The sequence below is a fragment of the Macaca thibetana genome, chromosome 5, assembly GCF_024542745.1.
Source record: "Macaca thibetana thibetana isolate TM-01 chromosome 5, ASM2454274v1, whole genome shotgun sequence".
In the NCBI taxonomy this organism is placed as follows: Eukaryota; Metazoa; Chordata; class Mammalia; order Primates; family Cercopithecidae; genus Macaca; species Macaca thibetana.
In genome coordinates this window covers 180766770-180790933 of record NC_065582.1, presented here as the reverse complement: position 1 = coordinate 180790933, position 24164 = coordinate 180766770, and the positions used below count along the sequence as shown (strand labels likewise).

General features: G+C 48.3%; 2 protein-coding genes across 3 annotated transcripts in view; both read left to right on the top strand.

Moving 5' to 3' along the window:
* GRPEL1 (GrpE like 1, mitochondrial) overlaps positions 1-24164 on the top strand; it is a 972139-nt gene that overhangs the window by 185455 nt on the left and 762520 nt on the right. The window lies entirely within an intron of this gene.
* The window catches only part of AFAP1 (actin filament associated protein 1), a 122481-nt gene that overhangs the window by 46553 nt on the left and 51764 nt on the right, over positions 1-24164 (top strand). For both annotated transcript variants that reach the window (XM_050792101.1, XM_050792102.1), the window contains exons 7-9: positions 8810-8905; positions 11903-11984; positions 19239-19388. In XM_050792101.1, the coding sequence (XP_050648058.1) occupies positions 8810-8905; positions 11903-11984; positions 19239-19388 (328 nt within the window). The remainder of the gene's footprint in view (positions 1-8809; positions 8906-11902; positions 11985-19238; positions 19389-24164) is intronic.

Sequence of the window (24164 nt, the reverse complement as noted above, 5' to 3'; positions counted from 1 at the left end):
TATCCATTGTCCTTGCAGAACCTTAATCCGGTGGACACACACGTTTGAAGCCACGTCTTTAATACTCACCTGGGTGAATTCACCTTCCATGTGCCCTTCCTTTCCTCCTGAAGATCTGGGCATTCAGTCAGTTTTATTTCCTTTTACCCCAAAGAAGTTATTAAAACAACATTTAAGAAAACCTTTTTTTATACAGTGAATGTTCTGGAAGTCAACTCTTGGGGCCTTGACTGTCTGGAAGGGTGTTCATTTCTCCCTCACTCGGATGAGACGTCACCCTCCCTTTGTGCCCGCTGGTCCTGCGGGTGTGGAGTGTCCTTCCCCCCCCCGCCTCCTCTTAAGATTTGTTCTCCACATCTGGTTTTCAGCAGCGGATGTGATGTGTCTCGGTGCAGTGGTGTGGGTTCTTTTTGATCTTTCTTGGAGTTGGTTATGCTTCTTTGTTTCATGGGTTGATGTCTCTCAAAAGCTTCACTTTGGGAAGCTTTTGGTTGTTCTCTCTTCACACATTTTTTTCTGCCTTACTTTTTCTCTCCGCTCTCTTTTCTTTCCTTTTTTTTTTTTTTTTTTTTGGGAGACAGAGTTTCACTTTTGTTGTTGAGGCTGGAGTGCAATGGCACCATCTCGGCTCACCTCAACCTCCACCTCCGGGTTCAAGTGATTCTCCTGCCTCAGCCTCCTGAGTAGCTGGGATTACGGGCATGCACCACTACGTGTGGCTCATTTTGTATTTTTAGTAGAGAGGGGGTTTCTCCATGTTGGTCAGGCTGGTCTCAAACTGCTGGCCTCAGGTGGTCCGCCCGCCTCAGCCTCCCAAAGTGCTGGGATGACAGGCGTGAGCCACCGCGCCCGGCCTGTCCTCTCCTTTTGAAGTTGTATCTGTAGGTGTGTTGGGTCCTCTGATGCTTCCCGTAGATTGTGGATACTCCGTTGTGGTTTCCTTCAGTCCTTCCGTGGCTCAGCCTGGGTGGACACTTCTGTTTACCTGTCCTCGGGCTTACGGGTCCTCTCTCTCCTGTGGGCTCTCAGCCCACCCGATGAAGTCATCTTTTCTGAGATCCATGTTTCACTTCCGGCATTTCTTTCTTTCTTTTTAAAATCGTTTCCATCTCTTTATGTCGCCTGCCTTTTCAGGAGCTATTTCGGCATTTTTATTTTAGTTATTTTAACATCTTTGGTCATTCCAATGTCGGGCCCACCTCTTGGCCTGCCTCTGTTGAATTTGTCTCAGCAGTTTCTATGACATTCTGTGCATTTTGTGTAGAAGAACAGCAGAGACTGACGAGAGTCGTATTTCCCTGGAGAAAGGCGTGCCCCCCTCCTGCCCTGCTCCCCACTGGCAGCCTGTATCTGGCTCTCAGGTGGGGAGGGGCTGCATCTGGTTGCAGATTCACCTTGCCTCACTCCACTACTGCCTTCCACACCGTTGACATGTCGGATCAGGAGTTTCCCGTCTGCATGGCATGGCTTGGGACCCAAGACCCGTGGTGAAAATCTGAAGATCTCTTTTGTGTGCTACAGACAAGTGCCAGCTTTCTAAACCAGCTTGATTTTGGTTTTGGTTTTGGCCTACCAGCCAGCTTTTTGGCTTGCTAAGGTGGTCTCTTTTCTCTGCAGTCTTGCCTCTGGCTCTTTGTGCCTTGGGCGAAATCCCGCTGTGCTGTGCTCTGTCTCCAGCTGTGGATGCTCTGGAAAGCCTGGGCCTCCTGGGCAGGGCTTCTCTCCACTGCCCTGCCTTCCCCTGTTGGGCGACTGCCTTGCACCTGGGAGAAGGGCTGTGTCTCTGGGGGCGGCGGGGCGGGGCAGGGCATCTCTGAACTCTTGTTTCCTCGGCGCCAGCTTCTGTGCTGTACCTGCATACCCAGTAAAGACCCTGGAGAGAGTTGGCAGGTGACTGCGGACTCATTCCGTCATCGGGGTGCCTTGAATTGTCAACAGCTATGCCAGCCCACACAGTGAGAACTTGGCTGGCTTCTTCCCTGTCCCATATGTGGTAGGTTCCCGCCTCACCCACCACCTACCAGTTACAAGGGGGCCTGTGGGTTACTGTTTTCCTACGAAGGACCCTTCACTGTTAGGATTTAGTTCATTTTCATTTAGGGTTTTCGCATCTTCATTGCTCAGAGGGGTTCAGATGTACCAGGACTTTTTTTTAGCGTATCCACTTGTTTTATTTGTCAGGGTGGGAGCGATGGTTTTGTGTGCTCTTCTGTGTGGTAACTGGAGGTGAAAATGCCCTGTGCCGCCTTTTCTTCTTCACAGTCTTGCCAGAAGTTATCAATTTTATTAGTTCTCTCAAAAAATATTTTTCTGGGCTATGTTAATTTTTTTTCCTGTAGTATGATTGATTATTTTCTACTTTATTTAGTTATCTTCTTTATTATTTTACTTCTACTTTTTTTGGGCTCAATTTGCTGTAATTATTGTAACTTCTTGAAATGTACACTTAGATAATTGAGTTTTTAGCCTTTTTTCCTTATACATGCATTGAAGGCCTCATGTCTTATTCTACACAGTGTCAACGGCACCCTCTGTGTTTTGATATTTTGTACTTTTATTATTCAGCTCAAAATATTTTTTAATTTGTCTTGATTTCTTCTTTGACTAATGATTTATTTGGGAATATAGTGCTTACTTTCCAAATATTTGATGATTTTAAAATTATCTGTTTGTTTTTAATTTGAATGAAGTCAGCGTTATTATAACTCTTTATTTCACCTTGTAAAGGCCACATCTTTATGACTGAAGTAGATTTTTTGAAAAAACTAAAGAACTGCAGCGTAAAGGGAACAACCCCCGGTGAGCTGGAAGGCAGCGCTGGAAGGTAGCGCTGGAAGGTAGCGCTGGAAGGTAGCGCTGGAAGGTAGCGCTGGAAGGCAGCGCGCTAGAGTGACAGAAAAGTGGGTAGAGAGTCTGGAAGCGTAGGGTACATTCCTGGAATACCATTAACTCGTTATGATATTTTGAGGCAATAAACCCTTTCCCATTTATCTATCAAGTGGAAATAATTATCAGAATTTTCAGAGAGGTAGAAAGAGCATGATATAAATGCATTCTTAAAACTATAATAAACAGCAAAAATATGAATGATAATATTTGTATTATCCCTTACAATTAACAAGTCTCTAACATGAATTGTTTTATCATACAAATGTCTTTTATTAATATAAACTGCTGTTATCCCATATTGTTCAAAACTAATGAACCAGACTTTCAGTCTTTTGAAACACAGCTTTGGAAAAAAATCTGTATAAATTTTACATTCATAGATTGCATAGTGGTCAAATCAGGGATTTCAGGGTATCCGTCACGCAAATAATGTACACTGTAACCATTCCCCAGTTCCTCACCATCCTTCCTCCCCTTCCCTCAGTGTCCATTAACCAATTTCTCACCATCCTTCCTCCCGTTCCCTCAGTGTCCATTAACCAATTTCTCACCATCCTTCCTCCCCTTCCCTCAGTGTCCATTAACCAATTTCTCACCATCCCCCTTCCTCCCGTTCCCTCAGCCTTCCCGGCCTCCATTGCTGTCATTCTCCACTCTCCACTCATGTGTAGACATTATTCAGCACCCACATGAGTGAGAACATGTGAGATTTGACTTTCTGTGAAACATAATTTTAATGTAACCATTAAAAATCTTTAATGAAGTTGCACACGCCCTTTGTCAAGTCTAAAAAAAACATGAGAACTGTGTTTAACCGGTGCATGACTTTGCACATACTCATGCAAGAATTACTGCCAAATTTGTTTCTGCTCTCTGTCTGCAATTTCCATTACTAGCAGTTCTTGACATAATTAACTGAGTCTTTCTCTGTGTGTGTGTGTGTGTGTGTGTGTGTGTGTGTGTGTGTACACAAATGCTGACAACATGAGCCTTTGTGTAGGGGTCAAACAGAAGACAGGAGCCAATATTCCCAGAAACGGAGTGGTCAGATTTCCTTAAAAAATGTGCAGAGATTGTGTTTCTGGAGTTGAGGGCTCAAGTTAAAAGCAAACAAAATACCACAAAATATATAACAATTTGTTTTTTTGGAGGATTTGCGATTCTGAATTTGGATCCAGTTCTCTTAAATACACATTGAACCTCTCATAGGACATGACTCTTCAAGTTGAAATGTATTAATAGAAACCTCATTTATAGCTGTTCAAAGAATTGGATTGATCAGTGCTTTGCTTGTTGCTTCTGACTTAACTCTGCAGGTGTAACTTGGCAATCAACAGAGATCCAAAGTAGAAAGACAGTTTCATGAAAAGAACCTGACCTCTCCAACTGGTTGAAAAAAGTTCGTGGGAATAAAGACTGGTTTATGCTGATGGATGTTTTTAGCGATGTCTTTTTTCGTACCTTGGACATAGTTATTATGCCTAGGGAAAGATAGTCCCATGAAGCTGGGATGCCATGAGCGACCCGCTTGCTGGGCCCACGTTGATCCTGGGCCTGCTCTGGGTTGCTGAATGCGATCCTCCCAAGCGCGGCTGGAGATGCTGTTATTTTCCCGGGGCAGTGTGAGTTCTAGCTGGGAGAGAAATTAATGATCAGAGAGCAAACGTGGATCGTTTGTCTGTTTCCCCATTCTGAGCATTCAGAGTATGGTTCGGTGGACCAGGAAAGGCTTCTTGGAAAGGCGATTACGTGAGTTGCTTTGATGCTAGGCAGCCTCGTCTGTCTGCTAGAAAGTGGGAGCTGATGGGAGCAGGAGAGGGATGGGGACACTCCAGGGACCAGGCGAGTCTGCCAGGAGCTTAGCCAGGGTGTGTGTGTTAGGGTAGGGCTGAGTGGGGAAGTGTATATGTGCCAGATGGCTTTTATCTACTTGCCTTTAAAAAACACTACACTTTTTCCTCTTGAGGATTTTAGAAGCCAGTGCCGAGGACTGGGGAAGCTTGGTCATGAGGCTACTTATTTTAGTAATGGCCTAAGTTTCTTTCCTTCTGTTTTTCTTTCCTTTCTTTTTTTTTTTTTTTTCTTCATAGAAATCTTAATTCCAATTTCTTTCTTCATTCCCTCATTGTTTTCCCTTTAATCAAACTTTTGGTTGCTATTTTGAAGGAGGCATTGGGAACAGCGACAAAAGCAAGGCCCAGCCCCTCCTATGAACACAAGCATAGCTTAGTAGGAGACACAGACCTCTGTGGGCATGTGTGGAGCCGGAGCTGTGCCTCATGGACCACACAGAAGGGCCAGCGCAGGCTTCCTGAGACCTCAGCTGAATCTTGAAAGATGAGTTCTATTTAGCTGTGTAAAAAAAAGCACAACTCCTCCAGAAGACACCATTCACACAGCCAGCCTCTCCGCCCCGCCCGAGAGGCTGCAGGGAATGATTGGAGTAGTGCTGCCAAAGAAGTTTGTAGATCCTTCCCCTGCTGAAAAAAAAAGAAGACAACCGTTTTTTTTTAAATAAAAACATTTGCCAGAGATCATGGGTTTTGGCAGGGTATGTTTTATAGGGTACAGCCTTTTAGTGTAAAATGAAGAACATGTCGAGTTCAGGTGCGTTTGTATAACTGAAGCACATTTTCGTTGATTTAACACTATTAAATAGAATTGTGGGAAGAGTTCAGGTTTCCGTAGTGCCTGTTAGGGGAGAGATGCTGGGCTGGATACTTCACATTTGTTTTAACATTTAGTTTTCACAGTGAGCCCCTGAGGTATTATTCTGTGCGCGTTATTGAGGAAGGAAGCAAAGCTCTGAGAATAAATTGCTCAGCTTCACATAAACAGCAAGTGGTCCCCCTGGGGTTTGAACCCAGGTGGGTTTGACGCAGAAGCTTAGGAGTTTTCCATTGTATGAACCTGCCTTCCCTAGGGAAAAGAAAAAGTCTTGTTCTCAAATCAAATAAAAATTTGCCTTGTCATTTGGAGACCTAATAATCACCTTAGGGTAGATGAGGGAGTAAAGCCCAAAAAAGCAATCAGCATGAAAGCGAGAGAAACAAGAGAGATCCGACACACAGATCACCGCACCGAGGCTCAGGCTTGCTCAGTGCTCCACACCTCGGCATTAGCAGAGAGGAGACCTGACAGTGAGCTCTCTGGGTTTCTTCTTTCGTTTCTTTTTCTCTTTTGTAGTCTCAACTGTGGACATCACTCTGTTGTATAAAACCGCTGAGGAGCAAAATGGCTGGAAACACTATCCTGGTCTCTTGTCAGGCCTTGGATTTCATCCCAGCGCCAGCACAAGCTGAGGGAATTTGGATCTGTCTGTGGGGGCCCAATTGCAAAATGACTACACACATATCTGGGACTTTGGTGTTTCTTCTTTGCCCAGAAGCAGCTTTGGTTTAACTGAAATTGCAGCTTAGTCCTAGAAAGAATAGAAGACATTTTGAAAAATCTGCCTGCTAACTTTTCAGTTTTAAGAATGTAAGTTTCGCAAGCGCTGGAACCTTGTCTGTCTGATTTGCTGCACATCCCCCCTGACCCCAGTGGGCCTGGACGCTGAGGAGCTCAGTAGGAGTTGGAGAAACACGTAGTGACTGTATGCAGGGGACACCTGGGAAAGCCCTCGAGCATGGAATTCTGAACTGCAGGCTCACCATCCCTGCGTCCGAAAGTCTAGTCCAGAATCATTTTCTGAGCTCTTATCGTAGGTCATCAAAACGCTCACAGTAATAACAGTGTTGCTTTCATGGTTTGAACGTGCACATGCCACATGCTGGCTTAGACTTCTTCCATAGCAGATCTCACTGTCTCAGTTGAACCATAGTCCTGCAAGACAGGTAATCTTGACACTCATTCCCTTGCTAGGGAGGAAACTGAAGCTCCGAGAGATTAAATACTTTCCCCCAAGGCCACACAACTGATAACAGATATATATATATTTTTGGAGATGGCGTTTCGCTCTTGTCGCCCAGGCTGCAGTGCAATGGTGCGATCTTGGCTCACCACAACCTCCGCCTCTCGGGTTCAAGCGAGTCTCCTGCCTCAGCCTCCTGAGTTGCTGGGATTACAGGCTTGTGCTACCACACCCAGCTAATTTTGTATTTTTAGTAGAGAAGGGCTTCTCCATGTTGGTCAGACTGGTCTCGAACTCCCGACCTCAGGTGATCCGCCCACCTCAGTCTCCCAAAGTGTTGGGATTACAGGCGTGAGCCAGTGCGCCTGGCCTGGTAACAGATAGTCTTACTGAGAAAGTGGATTCTCTCAGACAGGCTGTGCTGGCCTCTCTGCCTTCTCCCTCTTCCCTCCATATCCTCACTCTGCCTTTTGTTAAAATGGAAACATCCTTCAGCAGGAGAAGGAACACTTTGGAAACGCCTTCCTTTGCTCATCTCCTCCTCCACCCGGTTCCCCACTCCCAGTCTCTCCCAGTCTCTCTGCTTCCCTTAGGGAGTCACAGCTGTCTCTGTCTGTCTGTCTGTCTGTCTCTCTCTCTGGGCTCATCTCCCTCCATGGAGCCGTCTTCTCCCTCTCCTTGGAGACTGTGCTCTCCTGGTTTTCTGCCTGCTTCTCCATGCCTTCCAGCTCAGCACCTTTTACCAGCTTCTCTCCTTTAACTCTACTCCTTAACGCCGCCGGGCTCCGGGTCCTTCTCCCTGATCTCTGTTCTTCTCTGGCTTGCCATCTTCCTTGGTGAACTCATCCAGTCCAAGGCTGTGAGCATCATCTTTTTGCCAGTGGCTCCCAGTTTTCTAGCTCTCACTAGAAGTTTGCTATTGACTTCAGACTGGCTTCTTTCCACCCAGCCTATTTCTCTGTCCAGTCTTCCTCTGAGTAAATAGTACCACCCGGTTGCTAAGAATCCAGGAGTCACCTTGGAGTCAGCTCTTTCCTTCAAGCCCCGTGTCCGATCCAGCTGGGCCTGGCGATTCTCCCTCGGGTACCTCCTGACTCCCTTTCCTTCCTTCCGTCTTCACTGTGGTCACTCCAGCCCCTGCTGCCGCCTGCACAGCTACAGCAACGGCCTCTCACGGATTTCCCTATGCTTTTTTGTTGTTGTTCCTGTATAATTATTTCTTCTCATAGCAACTAGAGTGCTTTCTACAGCCTTTTAACAATTGAGTGCTGGTTATGCTTTAGGCCCCGTCTTGGTGCATTTAACCTTCAGAAGGTAGGCACTGTTGCACCTGCACTTTTCAGATGAGGAAGCTGAAGCACAGAGCAGTTAATTGATTTGTCCAAGGTTAAAGCCAGGATGAATCCCAGGCGGCAGGTCCTAGTCAGTGCTCTTGAATCCGGTCCCTCCTTTCCTTGAAATGCTCCCAGGGCCTGTCTTCTCCTGGGCCTGAAGGCTCCTACTGGCCTCCCGCCTCATCTCCTACCACGTTCTCTCTCTCTCCTCCTGCCAGTTTGCACTCCGGGTTATTCCCAAACTCTTCACATCCACCGCAGGGCTTTTTCACCAGCTGTTCTGCTGCCCAGAGCCCTTTCCCGCCGCTTGTTCACAGGCTGGACCCTTCAACGTCATTGCATAAGGCCCCCGGGTCTCTTGATCTAAAGTAACCACCCACCATCTTTTATTCTTGGTGGCACTCACTGCTGCCTCATGTTGCCGTCATTCTTTTGGTGACCCTTATTTTTCATGGTGATAAATAAATTACATGGAATGAAACTCCACACCAGCAGGAAACGTAGATGCATGTTCCACGCCCTGTGTTGGTGCCAGCGTTGATAGACTTTGGGTGAATTAATGCGTGGGTAACTGAACAAATGCATACCTGACATCCTGGAACTCAGAGCCGGGTGCTTTGAGTCCATCAATTTCCCTACCGTGCCCTGTGGCTCTGTCTGTACAACTCACAGTTCAAGTTTTTAAGTGTCTCTGCCCTCGGTCATACTCACAAAGTGTCTCTGCTTTTTATAGGTGATCAAAGAAGCCTATAGTGGTTGTAGTGGCCCCGCAGATTCAGAGTGTCCTCCTCCACCGAGCTCCCCGGTGCACAAGGCGGAACTGGAGAAGGTAAGGGCGTTGCTCTTGCTGGGTGGGGACAGTGACCTCGCAGTGGATTGGGGTCTCCTTCAGAGTTTGATAACATTCTCTGAGAATTTCAGCACTTCCACTTAAAAAAAAAAGAAAGAAAGAAAAATTCAATTATGCTTCCCATCTTAACTGCCTGCTTTGTGCTAAGCTTGAATTAGTCATTTTACAGACTGTGTAGTTAGTATTGTTATTTGCAGCTACAGGTGAAAAAACGGATTTAAAGGCGTGAGGGCCTTGTTCAAAGTCGCATAGCTAGTAAATGGCAGAGCTGAAGTCTGAAGGCATGCCTGTCTACTTCTGGAATACAGCAGGTGCTTCATAAATGTACCCTCACAAAGGTCTCTTCCCAGCAGACCAGGATGTGTCTCCATCTCCCTTTGCTTTGCACTCTTGTTGCTTGTTGGAAGGCAGAGGAGCACCACAGTGGGCGGGGATGACCTGTCATCTGTACACCTCTTTTTGCCAGAAATATATGGAGCCCATCACTGTTACGCCACAGGCCCTGCTCTGCTTGCATTTTGTTTGTCTGAATCTAACTGATATCGTTTCCTTGGAGAACCCTGACTTCCTGCCATGAAACCTTCTGCTGGCAGCTTGTGTTCCCGGGGCTTTCTGAGCCCTCCCTCTCTAGCCTCCTGCCAGTGAAGAGACAGATCCCTTCTTGCCTGTCCTCATATGAGTCAGGATTCTCCAGAGGAACAGAATTAATGGGATGTATGTACGTAGAAGCATATTTCTTAGAAGGCATTGGTTCACGTAATGATGGAGGCTGCAAGTCTGAAACCTGCAGTGTGGCCCGCAGGTGGAGACCCAGGAGAGCCGATGGTGCAGGTGAAGTGTGAAGGTGTCCACAGGAATTTAGGGAGATTTCACTGGCTCAGGGAGGACAGTGTTTTTGTTCCATCGAGGGCCCCAACTGATTGGATGAGGCCCACCCACATTACAGAGGGCAGGCTGCTTCCTCAGAGCTCCCTAATTTAAACGTTAATCTAATCCCCAAATGCCCCCCACATTGACACATAAAATTAAACATCACAGTCCTCATCCTCACACCGTAATGGAACAGGCTGTTTTTTTCCCTGACTATAAAACCAATATCTGCTCACTTTAGAAAGTTCAGAAAGCTCATAGAAACATAAATGGGATGAAAAAAGTCACTCATTACGATCGCACATAGAGGATGCAGCTCCTCTTAACACTACTGATATATTAAACACTCTTTCCTGAGTTCAAGGGTTTCTCTTACGGCTTGGATAAGCTTATGCATAAAATTTCTTATACTGCTTTTTTTTCACTGAACCTTTATATTATTAGCAAATTTCCAGGTTTTTAACAACTCTTAAGCCACAAGCGTTTTTACATTTTCACATTATCATTAGCTTTAATGTCAAATTTGTATGACTCCACTATCACTTAGGTAACTGCCCCCCCAGTACTTGTTTTGTCTTTTTTTTTTTTTTATTTTGTGAAATGGAGTTTTGCTCTTGTTGCCCAGGCTGGAGTGCAATGGTGCGATCCTGGATCACTGCAACCTCCACCTCCTGGGTTCAAGCGATTCTCCTCTCTCAGCCTCCTGAGTAGCTGGGATTACAGGCAAACACCACCAAGCCCAGCTAATTTTTGTATTTTTAGTAGAGATGGGGTTTCACCGTGTTTGTCAGGCTGGTCTCGAGTTCCTGACCTCATGATCCACCCACCTCGGCCTCCCAAAGTGCTGGGATTACAGGCGTGAGCCACCGCACCTGTCCCGTTTTGCCCTTTTTTAGGCCATCTAAAATAAAATAGTACTTGACGTATTTTGCATAATTTTTGCTTATTCTCTGCCTGTTACCTGAGAATAGATTTCTGGAAGCTGAATTACTAGACCAAAGGATAGACCTCTTTTTCTTTTTTAAGATTTTGATTCATATTGAAAATCAAATTGCTTTCCCAAAAGGTTGATGCGATTTCATTTCCCATCAGACTGCATCCAAGTTCCTCATCCATGCACTCACACCAGAATTGGCAATTTCGCTTTACTTATGTTGGTTTTTAAGGCAGTACCGTGAGCACTCGGCTGGACCTGTTGCCCTGGATTCCCCGGGCTGTTCCTGGTGTGAGAGCCAGGGCGGTACCAGCTCTAGGTCATTGTCTCCCTGGAACTCAGCTTCCCACTAAGTGGCACTCATTCCTTCACTGCAGCTCTTAGGGGATTGCCCCTCGAATTCCAGGTTGAACACATGTGTTCCTTTGTGCCTGGGAACTGCCCACACATCTCAAATGTGTCCCAGTCTCCCAGGCCCTGGTGGAAGGCACAGGATATGAGGACAGTGTTTGGACGCCACTCCCTCCACTGTGACCCCACAGGTTCTTGGGTGGCAGTGGAAGGGGTCTAGCTGTAAACACTCTGCCTCATTCAGATACTAACGTGGAATCCTAATCACGCTCATTAAAGCCAGAGGTTAGGACTGAGATAGTGACAGTACCCCATCCCCCTCCAAGGGTTTTGATAGTAACTTCGCCTTCACTCTGTGTACATTCTGAGTGTATTTGTTACAAGCACCTACTAGACACTCACCCAATTAATTATTGGTGAATGACAGGAAGAAATTAAATGGACTATGGAATATTTCCTTCTGCAAGGATAATATGGCTTGGTGAGGGAAATATTTTTGGAATCATAATATTTTTTCAAAATCATTTACAAGAAGTGATTTGAATGAAATAGGCATGAGACAGTATATATATAGGTTAGTATAATTATAGCCTCAGTGAGGTTTCCCCCAACCCTCCCTCCCCACTCTGGATGTTTTTAAAGCGGCTGTAGCCACCTAACCAGCCAGTCTTTGTTATAGTTAAGCTCTAACTACTTCTGGATTGCTATGAATTCAGCCCATGTTTTCTTTCACTTTCAAGATAACTTTTGGTTGATCCGTCACACATCACTTGGTCCAAGTGACCACTGTAAGAATAACTTAATCCTTTTTCTCCTTACAGAAACTGTCTTCAGAGAGACCCAGCTCAGATGGGGAGGGCGTGGTGGAAAATGGAATTACCACATGTAATGGAAAGGAGCAAGGTGAGTTCCGCTAGTGCCAAAGATATATACACTTAAAAAAAAACCCACAGCCAGATCTGTAAAGTCTGATTGTATGAAAAATGTGCTGGGTGATTCAGATGTGTAGACATCATCACCATTGCTGAGGACACCGATGGGAGTGCCTGGAAAACCCTTTGGTTAACATCAACCTTGCAGGTCTTCCTTTTCCATCCTGCCAGACCTTGGCCGAGGTTGCCATCTGTTGTCTTTTTCTGCCCTGCATATGTTTCGAACTTATGATGCCCCGCTGGTTATTTCTTCACTGATGTATCACTGAGACAAATTTGCATTGGTGAACCACTGGTGTGTTGCTTAGGGACCTGGTGTCCAATGAAAAGAACTTTGGATAATGAGGCAAGAAACCCACTTTCTCATTCAAGCTCTGCCTTTGCTTAGCCCCATGATCTTGAGCAAGTACTCCCTCTTGATGAGCCTCAGTTTCCCCATCTTTAAAATGAGGAGGCCAGACCTGCAGATTTCTGAGATTCTTAAAAAAGATTTTCTGAAAATGTTTTTATTTTGCCTTCATTTGAAACATTTTTAAAAAGTACATAATATAAAAATATACATAATATAAAATACACCATATTAACCATGTCACAGCGTACAGTTCAGTGCGTTAAGTACATTTACGTTGTACTGTCATCACTGCTGTCAGTCTCCAGAACTCCTTTCATCTTGTGAGAGTGAAGCTCTGTCCCCTTTAAACACTGACTCCCTGTTCCCTCCTCCCCCAACCCCTGGCACCCCCATTCTGCTTCCCGTCTCATGAATCTGACTCCTCTAGGGACCTCATCGAAGTGGAGTCCTACAGGCCATGTCCTTCTGTAAGTGCTTATTCCACTTAGTTCCATGTGCTCAAGGTTCATCTGTAATGTGGCTTGTGTCAGAATTTCTTTCCTTTTTAAGGCTGCATAATATTCCATTGGATGGATGGACCACATTTTGTTTTCCCATTTATCTGTCGATGAACACGTGGGCGGCTTCCACCTTTTGGCTAGTGTGAATAATGCTGCCGTGAACGTGGATGTGCAAATAACGAAGAGCCTCGATCTTTCTAGAGATAGAAATTAAATGCCGTAAAATTCACCCTGTTTGGCATACTGTTGGTGAGTTTTGACAAATGCTGACAGGCACATAACCATCACCACAATCAAGATCTGCAGGTATTAGAGCATGACTCTAACCCCCCAGCCCCCACCATGTTCCCTCTGCTCTTTCTCTCCCGTCTGCCTCTGCCTCTGCCTCTGCCTCTGCCCCAGGCCCTGGCAGCTGCTGATCCGTTTCCTGTCCTTTTTCAGAATGTCATAACGTGGAAGCATCTCATTTGCAGACTTCTGAGTGTGGTTTCTTTCACTCAGCTGCGTTGGAGAGTCGTCCGTGTTTGTGGCTGGTGTCGGTCGTTGGTTCTTTGCTGCTGCTGGCGGCATTGTGTTGTGTGGATGGACCACAGTCAGCCCATTCACCGCTTGAAGAACATTTGAGCTGTTTCCACTTTGGGGCAATTATTTTAAAAAATCTGTTCTGTGCATTCGGAGACATATGGACATATGTTTGCGTGGACATATGTTTTCATTTCCCTCGGGTAAATACCTAGGAGTGGATTGCTTGGTCATAGCCTTCTCTCCAGCCTCGGTATTGTCACTTTTGTTTTGTTCTTTCTATTTGAGCCATTTTAATAGGGGTGTAGTGTATGCAGTTGTGTTTTAATTTGCATTTCCCTAATAACTAACAGTGCTGAACATTTTTTAATATGCTTATGTGCCATCAGGGTATCTTCTTTGGTGAAATGTCTTGTTGGATCTTTTGCTCATATTTTTATTGGATTATTCGTGCTTATTGAGTTTTGAGAGTTCATTGTATTTTCTGAATACAAGTCCTTTATCAGATGTGTTTTGTACATATATTCCCCCAATCTGTGGCTGGACTTTAATTTCCATAGCAGTGTGTGGACTGAGGTGAAGGGCAGGACTCGTGGGGAGGGAGAGCTCCCTCTGCAAAGCCAGACCGCCTGTGTGCCCATTGAACCTGTGACCTTGGCTGCTCAGCTGAGTAATCCGACCCCCCGAGCCCACCTGCCCACTCCTGGAGGGAGCCAAGTGTTTCCTGTCTGTGGTGAAGTCACCTTAAACCAAGTAGCAATCCAGCCCACTGAGAGTCTCGGGGCTCAGAGAATCGGGACGGTTATGACATTACAAAGTTCACTCTCAGAGGTCACGATACCCACTTTTTCCATATGTGGTTTTTTGAGTCTGTCCTATCTGAGTGTAATTTTGGTTCTGTCCATCGGAAGTTATTCAGTGGAAAGTATTATCTCTGTCTTCCACAGGGCACACATTATGTGTAATCAAAACCAGGAATGCTATCTTTAAGTTTTGCCCTGAAATAAAATAACATACAATCTCAATGTTCCTGCTTAGAAGCTGAGGCGCAGCAGACATTGGTTTGGTTGGTTCCTTTTCTGGTTTGCTGTTTCTTCTCCCAATGCGCCTATTAGGTTCTACAGAGTAATATGTGTGTCTGGATGCACTTTTGAGCGAGTATATCTATATTTAAAATTCTCCTGTTTCCTCTTAACAAGAACAACCTTCTATACTTTGGAATTAAATGGTGGTGACCTTGGTTTACACATTTTCTTTTTGTCTGGCATGGTGCTTTGCAGATACAGACACTCAGTAGTTACTGGAGAAAGTTAAGGCTGAAGTACATTCTAACCTTCTCTCTTAGCTTTTGTCCTTGCCTCTCACTCTTGACCAATTTGCAACTGAGAGATTTCAGTTAAGCTCCTTTATCCCAGCCATGTGGTAACTGAGGCACATTTCTCTGCGGGCTGCACAGAGAAAATCCTGAACTCATACAGGTTTTTCTTAGTGCTAGAATCTCAGATGAAGAAAGAGACAGTCCAGGCTCCATGCGGTCAAAGCCACAGGGAGTGACTCTGGAACGCCTGTTTCTTCCCTCAGGGCGGAATCCCTCCTGTCTAATAAACCAACACAGTACGGTTGGTCCTGCAGCAGGTGCGAGGAGTGCGGGCTCAGGAGGTCCTGGGACCTTCTGTCTGGGAGCTGTGAGGCTTCTCAGCCCCACTTCACATCTGTAAGACGTGATCATTTGTGAATGTGTCTGTTGATAGAAGTCATTGAATACAAAGTCTGATGGTATTAATTCTCATGCCCCTATTCCTCCCGGTAGCCTAAATAATAATAATAAAAAGCGCCTGAATTCCCATTTCCGTAGGTTACTGGGAGACTCTCTGGGTTTATGATAGCTGTGGTTGTAGAGAGTGCCCCGCGTTAGCCTTGCTCCAGTGGCCTGTGCCGGTGTGCCCACCTCACCGGCCAGTGTGTGCCGGACACTCCAGCTCGTCTACTCTCTGGCGGCAGAGGGTGGGCGCTCGGCGTGCTGAGGTTTTCTTCCCGGTTCCGTGATCTCTGCTCATCTCTGCCTTTTGTTTGATTCGTAGCAACAAGTTGTTCTTGATGGTTTTCTCCTCACGTTCCCATGTACTTGGGCTTTTTCTCCCCAGGATTACCGTACGTCTGCCTTTGTAAAAAACGAATCAGGGAGTATTCAAGGAATTCCCAGTTTTAATTATAATCTCATTTCTTTGTAGTCAGAGTCGAGCAAGCACTTTGTCGGTCGAGTTGGGCGTTCATCTGACACCCCAGCTCGCCGCGGTGGGCTGCATTGTCTGTGGGGGCCGCATTATCTGTGGGGGCCGCATTGTCTGTGGGGGCCGCATTGTGCAGGTGGGCCGCATTGTCTGTGGGGGCCGCATTGTCTGTGGGGGCCGCATTGTCTGTGGGCCGCATTGTCTGTGGGGGCCGCATTGTCTGTGGGGGCCGCATTGTCTGTGGGCCGCATTGTCTGTGGGGGCCGCATTGTCTGTGGGCCGCATTGTCTGTGGGGGGGGCCGCATTGTCTGTGGGGGCCGCATTGTCTGTGGGGGCCGCATTGTCTGTGGGGGCCGCATTGTCTGTGGGGGCCGCATTGTCTGTGTGGGCCGCATTGTCTGTGGGGGGGCCGCATTGTCTGTGGGGGCCGCATTGTCTGTGGGGGCCGCATTGTCTGTGGGGGCCGCATTGTCTGTGGGGGGGCCGCATTGTCTGTGGGGGGGCCGCATTGTCTGTGGGGGCCGCATTGTCTGTGGGCCGCATTGTCTGTGGGGGCCGCATTGTCTGTGGGGGCCGCATTGTCTGTGTGGGCCGCATTGTCTGTGGGGGGGCCGCATTGTCTGTGGGGGCCGCATTGTCTGTGGGGGCCGATTGTCTGTGGGGGCCGCATTGTCTGTGGGGGCCGCATTGTCTGTGGGGGCCGCATTGTCTGTGGGCCGCATTGTGTGGGAGGCCTGCATTGTCTGTGTGGGCCGCATTGTGTGGGAGGCCTGCATTGTCTGTGTGGGCCGCATTGTGTGGGAGGCCTGCATTGTCTGTGTGGGCCGCATTGTGTGGGAGGCCTGCATTGTCTGTGTGGGCCGCATTGTCTGTGGGGGGGCCGCATTGTCTGTGGGGGCCGCATTGTCTGTGGGGGCCGCATTGTCTGTGGGGGCCGCATTGTCTGTGTGGGCCGCATTGTGTGGGGGGGCCGCATTGTCTGTGTGGGCCGCATTGTGCGGGGGGGCCGCATTGTCTGTGGGCCGCATTGTGTGGGGGGGCCGCATTGTGTGGGGGGGCCGCATTGTCTGTGGGGGCCGCATTGTGCGGGGGGGGCCGCATTGTCTGTGGGGGCTGCATTGTCTGGGGGGCGCATTGTGGGGGGCCTGCATTGTCTGGGGGGCGCATTGTTGGGGGCCTGCATTGTCTGAGGGGGATGCCTCTTGCTCCACCAGCCTTGCTCAGGGTGCCCCGGGCACTCGGGCTGTCCTGGCAGCAGGTTATTCTTTGTGAAGCTCACGGGAACGGGGCTGTGGTGAAACATTGTCTTCTGGCTCTTGGTTTGGTTGAAGTGACACTGCAGTGATAACAGCTGTCCCAGCCGCACGCTCCCTGTCTGATGGTAGCTGGGAAGTGCTGCGTCCTCAGACTCAGGGATCGAAAGCGAGTCTCGACGCTTTATTTTAAAACAGGGTGTGTACATGTTGGGAGAGTGGAAGGAGGGGTGGGGGTGGCATTCCTGGGTTCTTTGTTTCTAATATCGCATGAGGCCTAAGTCTGATTTGTTTAAAATAACACAGAAATGGTGGGACTGTGTTGTTAGTCAGTTTGGGCTGCCATCACAGAACACCACAGACTGGGTGGCTGAAACAACATGCATTCAGATGGTCCTGGAGGCTGCAAGTCCAAGACCCAGGTGTCACCAGGGTTGGTGCCTGGTGAGGGCTGTCTTCTCAAAGTCGGCTCCCCTCCCACAGCCTTCACACAGCCTTTCTTCTGTGCCCGTGCAGTCTCTTCTTAGAGGGACACTAACGCTATAGGACCAGGACCTAAGCGGGAGGGTGGAGCATGGGGGGGCAAGGCCCGGGGCAGGAGACACAGGGGTATGTCCTGCCGCCCTCATGTGTTTGGCTGTGGTGGGGGCAGCAGGGTGGAGGTTGAAGGAGGACCACTGCCCGTTCCCCCGCAGAGAGAGACGGAGGTTGGGAAGGATGAGGGGACTGCCTGTGTGAGTGTGTGCGTCTTTAGAGGAAGGGTTTAGGAGTTAGGCCAAGGTGTGTCGTCTTGTGTCCCTGGCCGCTCTTCCTCTGCAGTTCTCCCGCGGGATGTGTGTGGGTTCATTTGTCCCTGGGGTAGGAGGGTGGGAAGGAGTCCTTGACTCTCATCACCTTCTGAAAGGGTTTGTGATCTCCAAAGGGTTGCAGACAGCAGGTTGAGGGACTCATGTTGGAGATGAAGGGGAAAGGGTCTGGGCGGTGGGGTTTTGCCCGTGACACTGAGGGTCTCTCTGTCCCCTCAGCTCCAGTGAGCCCCGCAGTGCAACTGCGTCCCAAGTGTCTCACTGGCCTCCCCTCAGCTCCAGTGCCGTGCACATAATGGCCCTCAGATGAGACGGGCAGACAGCTCACCTTCTCCGAGGGTTGCTCTCTGGCCAAAGAGTCTTGTCACTCGGTTCTGGTGCTGTCTCACATGCACGTTCTGATGTCTTGTCTGATCCCTGCCCCTGTAATTCCGTCGGAGGTCACGGACAGAGCCCTCGGCAGTGGAGAGAGGTGCCAGTGATGGGATGGGGCAGACAAAGGATGCCAGCTGGCAGCTGACCCTGGACCTCTGTGGTGGGAGACGGTGGGGAGTGATGAGAACTGCCCCGTGTTGTCCCTTGCTGGCCCATCTGCGTGGAGACTGCTTCTGTGGTCCTGCCGCTGTTGCTTGCCCACATGCAAGTCCAGAGTTGCTAGATCTTTCCATCTTTCAAAGGAAGCCAGGCATCAGTTTTATGCAGAATGTGTATGAGTTTTATACATGAGGGGCTGGAAGGCAGGCCCCTGGTCTGAGAGCTCTGGACGGTGCCGAGCCGAGTGAGTGTCTCACAGATGGACGAGGGGCTCCTGAAAAAGAGCCAATCCCCTTCCCTTCCTGGGCCTCCCCTTGCCAGCCGGGCCGGAGCTGCTCTAGCTGCCTTCTGTTCCTCAGACACTTGGGGCTGGCTTTTGCGTCAATGATGTTTTTCTTTCCTGGGCGGTTCTTCTCTCTGAGATGTGCATGGCTAGTTATTAATTTAAGTCAACCCCTGGACAGGCTTTCTCTGCCCGCCCAGCTGCTTTTCCACATAACCCTATCTTAGATCTCCATGTGGTCTTTGTTACAAGCTTCTTACCAGCAGCCCTGTGTTCTGCTGGAATCTCAGCATCTAGACCGACAGCCAGCACACGGCAAGTGCTCGTTAAGTACAAGTCGAGGGAAAGGCTAAGCGCAGTGGCTCACACCTATAATCCCAGCACTTTGGGAGGCCAAGGTGGGTGGATCACTTGAGCCCGGGAGTTTGAGACCAGCCTGGGCAACATGGTGAAACCCCATTTCTACAAAAAGTACAAAAATTAACCAGGCGTAGTGGCACTCACCTGTGGTCCCAGCTACTCCGGAGGCCAAGATGGGAGGATCAGCTGTGCCCAGGAGCTCAAGGCTGCAATGAGCTGTGATCACAACACAGCACTCCAGCCAAGGGACAGAGTGAGACCCTGTCTTTAAAACAAGAAAAAAATGCCCAGGGAAAGAAGAAATGGGTTGTGATTTATGTTTTATTTTTTCAATTAATATCTACAATTAAAACATGCTTTTTTGCTGTTGTTATTCTCGACAGTGAAGAGGAAGAAAAGTTCCAAATCCGAGGCCAAGGGCACCGTGTCGAAAGTCACTGGGAAAAAAATCACCAAGATCATCAGTCTGGGAAAGAAGAAGCCATCCACAGACGAGCAGACCTCCTCGGCTGAGGAAGATGTTCCCACGTGCGGTAAGACTGTGCTTCCCAGAGGCGAGCAGTGTGCACCCAAGCAGGTTTCCTTTTCCCCTGCAGTGTCGGTACCCAGTTCCTCCAAGGCTCATTAATTGGAGCTCTTTTGCATTGGACTTGAAATCATTCAAATTTCAATGTATGCAATGTATTAAATGTTTGCATTTTTACCTCTTATTCATACAAGACTTTGTAGGCGTTTGAGATGATCTCTAAGGTTCTTTCAAGGAAAGCACATATTTCCCTTTGATCCTCTGAAGTTCCCCCAAATCCCCTGGAAGTGTTTTTAAAGGACAACATACGCAGGGGCTGCTGGTAAACGAAGGATTATGGGAAAATCTTTACAGAACTAAGGCCAGTTCTTTCCCTTGGGCAAAGTGATAAAACTAAGCTTCCTTATGACGTCACCGTCACCGTGTTAGTCACTTTCCTGTTGCTGCCAAAGGAATGCCTGAGGCTGGGTAATTTATAAAGAGAGAGGTTTATCCGGCTCATGGTTCTGCAGGCTGTACAAGTATGGTGCCAGTGTCTGCACAGCTTGCGATGAGCCCTCAGGAAGCTTTTACTTATGGCAAGGGCAGAGGCGACGCTGGTGTGTCACATGGCAGGAGAGAGAGGAGCAGGTGCCAGAGTCCTTTAAACCATCAGATCTCGCAGGAACTACTGGTTTGAGAACTCCCTCATTACTACAGGGCAGGCAGCAAACCATTCATGCAGGATCCACTGCCATGGTCCAAGCACCTCCCACCAGGCTGGCCCCCCACACTGGGATCACATTTCAACATGAGATTTGGAGGGGAGAAATATCCGAACTATACCAATTACATTTCTCAAACCGAAGTTTCAAATCCAATCTAACACACTGACCATCTCCCCGGTCAGTCTTTCATCCAATAAGTAAGATTTGAGCAGCTGCCTTTTGGTGACCACAACAGCCCTGGCCCCCCATGGCTTCCAGTCTGATAGCAAAAGATAAATACAAACCGGTTATCACAGAAACATGTATGTAATAACTGGCTCTGGTCGGCGATAGGAGGGAAAGCCCAAGAGGCCATGAGAGGATCATAGGAACCTCAGTGGGCCGGGGGGAGCCAGCATTGTGGGGTGGTCTCCATGAAGACATGGTGAGAATTTCCATCCAGAATGCTTTCTAGACTGTCAGGTTCAGAAGAACCGTGCAGCTCTTCCTAGGAGGTAAACTTGATGAGCTACGTTTTTGAAGAATTAGGAATGGGCTGTCATTTTGCGTGTGTATTGTTGCGGCTCACTCAGCTCCCCGCAGTGTGAGCCCATCATTCCTTCTATTTGAATAGTCATTCTAGTCACCCCCACCCCTTATTAAGCACCCGTTATGTCCAACGTGTCGGGTTTTATTTTGAGATGCCAAAAGATGCCTCGTTCAGTTCCTGCCCCACAGCGCCTAAATGGGGCTATACACACAAATGTATTCAACAGATCTCACGTCCCAGCGGTGTGAGCTCATGCCACGAGGATAGTACAGAGGGTGGGCCATGGTGGTCAGGAGGAGGGATGGATTGCAGGGGCAGATGAGAGGCGCTGCGGCGTGCACTGTCTTGAAGGAAAGATGGGCAAAGTCTCCACTCCTCAGCAGCTTTCACAGTGTGATCCAGGAAGTTCATGATACCGATTTCTGGGTGACACAACGAAGTTGTCTGGGCAGACAGCAGTGAAGGCCTCATGTGCTTGAAGGAGTCTTGCGGAGGGGTCCTGTTGAAACAGCTGCCTATGGGGTTGAGTTAGGAGGGAAGGCCATCACCATAAGGGAACCCGCGACCGAGGAGCCTGGTGCATTCCAAGCTCCCTGAACTTGGTCAAATTTGAGTCACAGAAGCAGGCCAGTTGGTACTGATATTTTTCCACTACCCTCCCTTCTCTCCCTAAATAAGGCGAGAGCTGAAAGGGCAGCCACCCTGCTGAAATGCTGTCAGAGGAAACAGCTGTAGCACGGAATGGGGAGAGGGAATGTGTTGGTGCCCCAGTGCTGGGCCCCGTTGACCTCTGCCTTTCTTGGAGCTCCTGGAAGGTGGGACTGCCTCACATCAGCCCTTGAGAGTCAGCGATTAAAAACAAAGTGGGAATTAGGGATTAAATACAGGAGTTAGGAATTAAAAATAGAAGGCGGGAAATAGGGATTAAATATAGGAGTTAGGGATTAAAAACAGAAAGTGGGAATTAGGGATTAAGTATAGGAGTTAGGGATTAAAAACAGAAAGTGGGAATTAGAGATTAAGTACAGGAGTTAGGGATTAAAAACAGAAAGTGGGAATTAGGGATTAAGTACAGGAGTTAGGGATTAAAAATAGAAAGCGAGAATTAGCCAACAAGAAGGGAACTACTCTTTTTTTTTTTTTTTTTTAATGCTCTAGGTCAGTGGAGGAAATAGAAATTCTTCCTTGAAAAACAATTAAACATTAACATGAAAGGCAATTGCGAGACTTTGGCCCAAACCCCTCCATTTACAAAGGAGAGCACTGAAGCTCAGAGAGCTCGTGTGGCTTGCTCAGAGCCACACAGCACGCTGGGAGCAGAGACAGCCGCTGACCCAACTCTGCTGGTTCCCTGTCCCACAGGCCTTCCCCTATCCCTTCCCCCAAAGATCTGAACCCTCCCGTGGCTCCTGATAAAGAGCTGCGATTGTGCTCGTGATTCGTGATTCGACGCTGCGGTAAACCCTCCTCTTGGGCACTTCCTTGGAAGCCCAGTTGGACACTCAGGGAGCAGCAGGAATACTGGATCCACAGCATCTCATTAGACACATGGATTCCTATCAAACTGCTTAGTGGACGACTTTTGCTTCAATATTAACAGAACATCCTCTGTCCACAAGATTTTAAAGCTGTCATCCAGTTCTTTGCAGGGGAAAGGGGAGAGGGGAGGAGCTCTTACAAAAATAAAGGGGCAACAGTGACCGTTTTCAGTTATTTTGGTACAGCTGCAAAGTTTCAGGCAGAAAAAAGGAGCTGGACAAAGGCCCGAGAGACCGAGCCTGCCAAGCTGAGTCTCTGCAGCTGCTGCTCTCTGCTCCAGGGAGATGAAGGGCTGAGCGGGACTGGCCGGAAGTGCAGTGCTGCTGAGCCCACAGGACAGAGCTCCCGGGAGCCACTGAAAGCGGAGTTCAAATCCCAGCCCCTCCACACAGTGCAGCTGGGTCAGCCGTGCCCCAAAATGCAGGACAGAGCTGCTGTGAGGGCCTTGCTTGTGGAGGCAGGGGAGGGAAGGCCCTCTGCAGGTGCTTGCCGGCTGGAAAGGTTTTGGGGGGGTTTTGGGCCAAAGTCTCTCAATTGCCTTTCATATTAATATGACAAGGATTGCAGCCTGGCTGGCCGGGTCCGCCCGCCTAACCCTGCAATGCCTATTGAGTGGCGTTGAGTGACACGTTTAGCATTGGGCAGGTCAGCTCAGTACACAGCCACCTAAGTAATGTGATCTGAGACACGCGCAAAGGCCCCTGACCAAAATGTATCTCTGTCTTTTTTTTGAGATAGAGTCTTGCTCTGTTGCCCAGGCTGGGGTGCAGTGGTGTGCTCTCTGCTCACTGCAAGCTCCACCTCGCGGGTTCACGCCATTCTCCTGCCTCAGCCTCCCGAGTAGCTGGGACTACAGGCACCCACGACCACGCCCGGCTAATTTTTTGTATTTTTAGTAGAGATGGGGTTTCACCATGTTAGCCAGGGTGGTCTCAATCTCCTGACCTCGTGATCCACCTGCCTCGGCCTCCCAAAGTGCTGGGATTACAGATGTGAGCCACCGCGCCCAGCCCCAAAATTTATCTATTTGTCCTCCTATGCTTACAAGTCCTGGAATTATTGTCATTTTATGAATTAAGCAGTTACTAGGAAATGCATTTCCATCTTTCTCTCTCTTCCCCATCCCTATTTCCGCCTGTGGCTGGGACTGTGGCATCTTTTGACTGGCTCACCTCGTTCTACTCTGCATCCCCCACCAGGCCACCAGATGGAAGTTTTGAAACGTTAGACTAATCGTATCACATTCCGTGTTGAGAAAAACCAAAAGTGCCCCCGTTGTTGCCAGTTCAGGGCCTCTAACAATGCCGTCCCCACTTCACTCTTCTACCTTCTACATGACTGGCGTAAGAACAGGGGCTGACTGGCTCACTGCCTGTGTCCACAGCACCGTGCAGAGCTTGGCAGACGATACCAGCTCAGTACCTACTTGTTGAATGCATGCATTCCTTTAAGCAAATTGCTTCACCTCTGGGAATCTCAGGCTCCTCCATCTATGAAATCACTCAATACTTCAATTCCTTGTTTTTCATAAAAACTGAGGATAAAATACATGAAACACTGAGCTCAGTGCCCAGCCCATCGTTTCTGCTCAGTACATGGTCACTGTGATCATCCAGGTGTTCATCTGACATGTTTTTTTAAAACATCACCTGAGCACACTGGACCTACCCACGGCTGGGTAAATGCGACGTCAGACGAGTGAATCATGAGAAACGGAGAGGCTGAGAGAAAGGAAAGGCCCCAGGGTGCAAGTCGGAGGCTTCCTGGAGCCTGGCTACGTAGCCATTCCCAGGGTCCCTTTCACCTGAAATGTTCTGTGACTTTATGAAGCTCTTTCAATGGCAGGTTTTTTTCAGCAGACATTCAGGAAAGTTAGATACGTCTCAGTTGGTATCATAATCCACCTCCATGAAAACTAGACAAAGCCAGGCACTGTAGCACGCAGCTGGAATCCCCGCTGCTCGGGAGGCCGAGGTGAGAGGATCGCTTGATGCCAGGAGTTTAAGAC